At 53.1% G+C, this 6,000-nt stretch overlaps 1 protein-coding gene across 2 annotated transcripts in view; it reads left to right on the top strand.

Moving 5' to 3' along the window:
* Window positions 1–6,000, top strand: part of XXYLT1 (xyloside xylosyltransferase 1) — a 238,916-nt gene that overhangs the window by 236 nt on the left and 232,680 nt on the right. For both annotated transcript variants that reach the window (XM_023728725.1, XM_023728724.1), the window contains exon 2: window positions 1–320. This exon is cut by the window's left edge. In XM_023728725.1, coding sequence (XP_023584493.1) covers window positions 1–320 — 320 coding nt within the window. The remainder of the gene's footprint in view (window positions 321–6,000) is intronic.

Here is a 6,000-nt window from a genome sequence, read left to right as displayed (position 1 = left end):
CCCCCGCCGCGCCCTCGCTGCTCGCGCTGGAGCTGGCACGGAGCTCTGCGGCGCCGGCCCCGGGCGCCAAGGCCAAGAGCCTGGAGGGCGGGGGGCCCGGCCCGGTGGACTACCACCTGCTGATGATGTTCACCAAGGCGGAACACAACGCCGCGCTGCAAGCCAAGGCCCGCGTCGCGCTGCGCTCGCTGCTGCGCCTCGCCAAGTTCGAGGCGCACGAGGTGCTTAACCTGCACTTCGTGAGCGAGGAGGCCAGCCGTGAGGTGGCTAAGGTCCTGCTGCGGGAGCTGCTGCCGCCCGCCGCCGGCTTCAAGTGCAAGGTGAGCGGGGCCGCAGCTGGGGACTCCCGGCCAGTGGTCCGCCTCTTCCTCTGCGCGATCAGCGTGTCGCCGGGCTGGGCTCGCGAAGACAGGGACTGGCCTTCGCCGGGCTTCCCGCTGCCAGCGCTTGTGGAAGTCTACCCTGGCCATGCCCGAAACGTGCATTCACGCTGGGGGCGTGCCGGGAGTAAGGTCCACTTAGCAGTTCCTGGAGTAGAGCTGCCTGTTAGCTGATCGCCCCGCCTTCCTCTCCCCACCCGCATTTAGTGCGGCCCCCTCAGGAGAATTGACACTCAGCTTTCTGCTAGCGTTGCAGGATTCGGCAGTGCCTTCAGAGCCTGCACCTTGTTCTTTTCATTCTCTTCAGTCTTTGACTTTGGAGGATGGAGCAGGTCATTTGAAAGCACCCATAGTCATCCTCAGCAAACTCCGCAGGACGGGCCTGGTGAGGCTGCTTGAAGTGTTTTCAAGTTGCAGGGACATTTCTCACACAGCTCTTGAGGCAGTTCATGGGACCTGGTCAAGTCCAAACTCAGCCTGTGTAAACGGCCTCATCCCCTCCGTATGCCTCCTTCTTCCTTGCGCTCAAGGGCCATGAACCCATTTAGAGAAGACGCTGCTTCCTCTGAGGGAGGGAGAGAAAGCTCTAAGGTACAAATACTGTCTGGGGAGAGCTGAGCTTGCGCCTTCTTCCAGGCTAGACCAGCCTGCCTCGGGGGCAGTTCCATCTCTCCCGTTCATCTCACTTCACCGCCTGGCTCTGCTTGTCAGAGATTAGCTTCCTGCCTTAGGCGGGAATTGCCTCCATCACATTACTTGCCTCATTTTGATCCGGTAGTTGTACAGAGGGGACCTGATTTTTGGGTAGGAGTGGTAGGTGATATGAAATGTCGGAGACTGAAGTTGGGGGCGGGAGATGTGAAGCAAGAATAGCGTTCCATGTGTTAGTGCCCACTGAGTGACCAAGGGGAGCTGCTGCCTGGATCCTGCAGCGTTCAGGCGTCTGCAGTGGCTCCTGTCGCCTACAGAGTCAAGTTCTGATTTCTTGATAGGGCTGTGGGCCTGGGCCTCCTCTCCAGCCTCAACTTTCGTCCTTTGCCTGCAGGCCCCTTAAATCTTAACCGTCCTGAATGTACCTTTCCACAAGCTGTACTTTTTGCCCAGAATGTCCTTCCTTCTCTCTTGGGCCCTAGGATACTCTGTACTTAGCTTTCATCTCCTCTGAGAATGTCCCTAGTCCCTGGGGACAGTCTGTGTCTCCCTCAGCAGCTCTCCGTTCCTGCCGCCCCCCACAGCATGGAAAGTCTGTCCTCCCCGGGCAGAACGATGAGCCCAGCAGGAACACCCACTGTGGTCAGGGGAGGGCACCTGGGCCTGGACTTCCTGCTGCGGGAGGCCAAGAATCTAGGTCCTGGAACTCGAGGCTGGAAGGGCCCATGGGAGCCATTGTCAGAGCAGGCTGTTCCCGCCTTGATTTACCTAATTGAAATCTCTGGAGGTGGGGCCTGGCAACCTGTCCCAGGTGATCCTTACGACCCTCATGTTTGAAAAACTCTGCACTGGTGCAAGGGAGAAGACCGAGGGCCTTTGGTCCCCAGACACCACCCCAAAGATCAGCATTGTCCTGTCTTTACTTCCTTGGTGAGTGGTAGCAGCCCGGGCCCAATCTGCCTTCCCTTTACCATGAGCTCCAGCCTGACTTCTCTTTGCACATCCAGTGCTTCCAGCCCACATGCCTCTGCTTATGTCACTCTCACTGTTGGGATACTCTCTCTCTATTTCCAAGTCTTGCTCATCTTCAGATCCCTCCCCTCCTTGGACCTGTTCAAGAGCCCCCAGCTGAACAGTTGTGTGCCATCAAGTTGATTCTGACTCATAGCAACCCTGTAGCGACCCTCTAAGGCAGAGTAGAACTGCGCCAAAGGGTTTCCAAGGCTGTAATAATTGGGAGCAGATTGCCAGGTCTTTTCTCCCATGGAGACTTATGGTTAGTAGCCGAGCACTGAACCGTTGCAACACCAGGCCCCTAGCTGAGCAATGTGTTCTTTTCCCCGCTTGTACCTACCTCCCTTGGTGCTGTGACTCCATCCTGTTTTCTCACCCTTCCCCATACCCAAGGCCTGGCACATATCTATCAGCGCCAGAAATACTGGTTCAGGGGCAGGTCTGGCCTCAGCAGCAGGCTCCCCTCTTGGAGTCTGTGTTTCATGCTCTGAATCTCTTCCTCAGCTGGGCCCTGTTCTGGGAGCAACAGCCCTCACCCAAAGCCTCCAGTCAGCTGCAAATGACCCGAGGGAACTGATGTGGCCCTGAGGCATGAGGGTTGGGGCTTCAAGGCACATGACAGTCAGTGGTCAGATTCGGGTTTATTAGTCCTGGCCTGAGATTGCTCCCGTTACTTTGAGTTCGCATTTTGTGATCTGTTTGTGAGACAAGGTGCTCCTTTGTCTTTAACTGTGTGGTTCGGAAAGATTGGCTTCATTTTCTTTGTGGTTTAATGCTTCTTAGGTTTGCAGTTTTCCTGAAGAGGATGCTTCTCCAGGCACCACTTTCACACATGCCTTTCCCTCTGCTTAGAGTACCCCTCACCCCCCTTATCTGGGACCCTGCTTTGAGGCCTCAGCTTCAGTGCTGTTTCCTTGGGAGCCTTTCCTGAGCCTGCGCTCACACAGCACCAAACGTTCCTTAGTAACATTTAGCATAGTTGTATTTATGTCATTGTTGAATTAATTGTCTACGCTGCTAAGACTATAAACTCCGTAAGGACAGGGACCCTGACTGTCATCCTAAATGCTGTATCCCTTGCGTCTGACACCATGTTTTCATATGGGAGTGGACTTTTATACTGAGAATTATTTTTTCAGTATTAATTAGGAAGAAGGAAACTGTAGAAATTCTCACCCTGGTCACTTCAGAGCTGGGAGAGATCCCTGAGGGCCTAGAGCACAAGAAGAGGACAAACTTGCCCATGGCTCCTGGGAAGTTACTGACGCAGCTGGGGCTAGCCCCCGTCCTAGGCAATGTTTTTTCCTTTCAACCTTGTTTCCCCTTTAAGGAATGCTCCCCTATTGTAAGATAAGGTTCAGAGAACTATTTACTACCAGGGAGAGTTGACTTGAAGTGTTAGAACTCACTGGGTAGAGGAAGGCAGCTCCGTGCCCTCTCAGCTGGCTGGAGAGATGGCTCAGCCTGGGGCTGAGGGTGGGCTCCAGGACTCCTCCTTGTCTGCAGGACGCAGAGCAGGGCTACAGTGAGCTGACTACAACTTGTGCCCTTGCCCAGAGTCTCTTCTCAAGCCGTTTTCATGTGACACTGCAACGCACTCTAACTGAAAGGTTTGCTGAGCTAGATCATAGAACACTGCTAGTGACCCATTCTGGTTAATTAAAGATTAGAATCCCGTTCACTTAAACCAGAAAATCTTGTTTCAACTATAGTGAAACTCTTACCAAAATGTATTAGTCTGTTATTTCCTAAGAGTATATTAATTAATTAATTATTATTATTTTTTTTTACTTATTTAATATACATCCTAACCTACTACGTTCCAGGCACCAGGTTAGGAGCTGCTTCTAGACTATAGCATTGGAGCCCTGGTGGTGCAGTAGTTAACAGCTACGGCGAGCTATAGCTGCTAACCACAAGGGGAAACCCTATGGAGCAGTTGTACTCTTTCCTGTAGGGTCGGTATGAGTCGGAATTGACTCGATGGCAATGGGTTTGGTGTTTTGTTTTTTTTTTTGGTCTAGATTGTAGCATAGGTCCACGGACTAGCTGCATCAGAATCAGCTGGGGACAAACTAACAATACAGAATCCTGGGCCCCAGCCCAGACTGTGGGTCAGGATCTCCTGGGTGGGGCCTGGGACTCTGGGTATGTCCTGAGCTGTGTAGGCAGGCTCGGGGTTCCCTGCTGTCAGGGGTGCAGGAGTGCCTGGTGCTCTCCTGCTGATCCTTCAGGCCTAGCTTAGATTTCCCTTCCTCTGCCGGCTTCTCTTCGGGGAGTGCAGTGCCTGGCGTGTAGTCTGCTTGGGCAGCACAGGCATTCAGGAAACATTTGAGCAGCTGTCTTTCATCCAGGCTATTCTGGCTTTGCTGGCCTGGGAAAGGCTGCTAGGTTCACCTTGCTAAAAGACTGCTTTTATCACATCACTTCATTCAGAGCCTCCAGTGGCTCCTGGCCAACCTGTTGTCTGAGATCACTCCAACATGCTCGACCCACAGTAGCTGGCTTCAGCTTTCCAGCTTTCCTCCTTCAGCTGTAGGAAAGGCCGTCCCATCTCATGGAACTTAACCTGTTCTGAGTCTGAGCCATCTGTCGTCTCAGGCTCTTTGTCAAGTGGAACCACACATTTCTAAAACTTAGGTCAGGACTTCTCTTGCATGAGCCTTCCTTGCTGTACCAGGTTTGACAGAACATACCATTTAGACCCTAAATAATGGTGGCTTAAACACAGTTTAACTTTTTTTCCTCATTTAAAATAAGCCCACAGATAGCATTCCTGGACTGGCATAGGGGCTTCGTGATGTCATCAGAGTCCTCAGCTCCTTCCAGCTCTCTGTTTCACCGTCCCAAGGAAGTGGCCCGAGTCCTCATGGTCCAGGATGGCTGCTAGGGCTTCAGCCATCACATCTGTGTTGCAGCAGCAGGTTGGAGGGAGAGCCAAAGCACTGGAGCTCCCCCTTCCCACCCCTCCAACCTCAGCAACAATTTTCTCTACACTCAGGGCTTACTTGGATAGCCGCACCTAGCTGAAGGTTCGGTTAATAAGGAAAGGAGAGTGGGCTTGGGGGTAGGCAAACAGCTGTCTGTGCCACACCTGCCTGACCCTGCCCCACAGGAGCCCACCCTGTGTGAAGCCCCAGAATGACCCAGCACCTGCTGTGTGTGGGGCCGTGAGTTCACAGTAGTAGGGGACACAGGCATGGGTCTGACATAGCTGCTGCCATCCAGGAGCCCCTGTCACTTAGTGTCACCCTTGGGCACATCCTGTCCTGCTGCAAAACCCAGTGGGTTGGGTGTGAGACAATACTGAGGGAGGAGACAGGAATTACTAGCTGGTGACAGTGGGTGAGCCACCTTGCCTCTCAGAGCTTCTACAGCCTTGGCTGTAAATGAGGACTAACACACCCAGCTCGCATGGCAGCATGAGCATTAAATGCCGTGATGCTGTAAAGCATTTAGCCCAGTGCTGCTGTTTGTTGTTTTGGGTCCACTTTGCTGAGTTCTGGGTAGATAAACGCAATGAGCAGGCCTTGGAGCACCTTGCTTCTGTGGTCATGTCATCCAGGGCCCTGGGGGCATCTCATCACGCCTTTTCTGGACTGGCCAGTGCCTTGCAGAGGCCTGACAGAGCTCACCAGCCACTGTGTACACCTGCATAGGGGTGTGGTATTGCTTCTTTTTGGTATATCGTGCTGAGTGTACCTGTATTTCTGTGTTGTCGGCTCAGGTGTTAACTGCCCAGAAAGGCCTTTCCAGAGCCTCTTAACTAAAACGGTTCCCACTCTGGCCCTCAGTGTCTAGCCCATCACCATGTTCATTGTTTTTGTAGCACATACTCATTTGTTCATTTATTCATTTGATGTTAGTGAGCACTTACCCTGTGCCAGCCACTGCTCTTGGTGCCAGTGAACAAAACCAAGTTCCTGCCCTCATGGACCTTACATTCCGGGCATAG

The sequence above is a fragment of the Trichechus manatus genome, unplaced genomic scaffold (genome assembly GCF_000243295.1).
Source record: "Trichechus manatus latirostris isolate Lorelei unplaced genomic scaffold, TriManLat1.0 scaffold00026, whole genome shotgun sequence".
NCBI classification, from domain to species: domain Eukaryota; kingdom Metazoa; phylum Chordata; class Mammalia; order Sirenia; family Trichechidae; genus Trichechus; species Trichechus manatus.
This window is presented reverse-complemented; position numbering and strand designations above follow the sequence as displayed.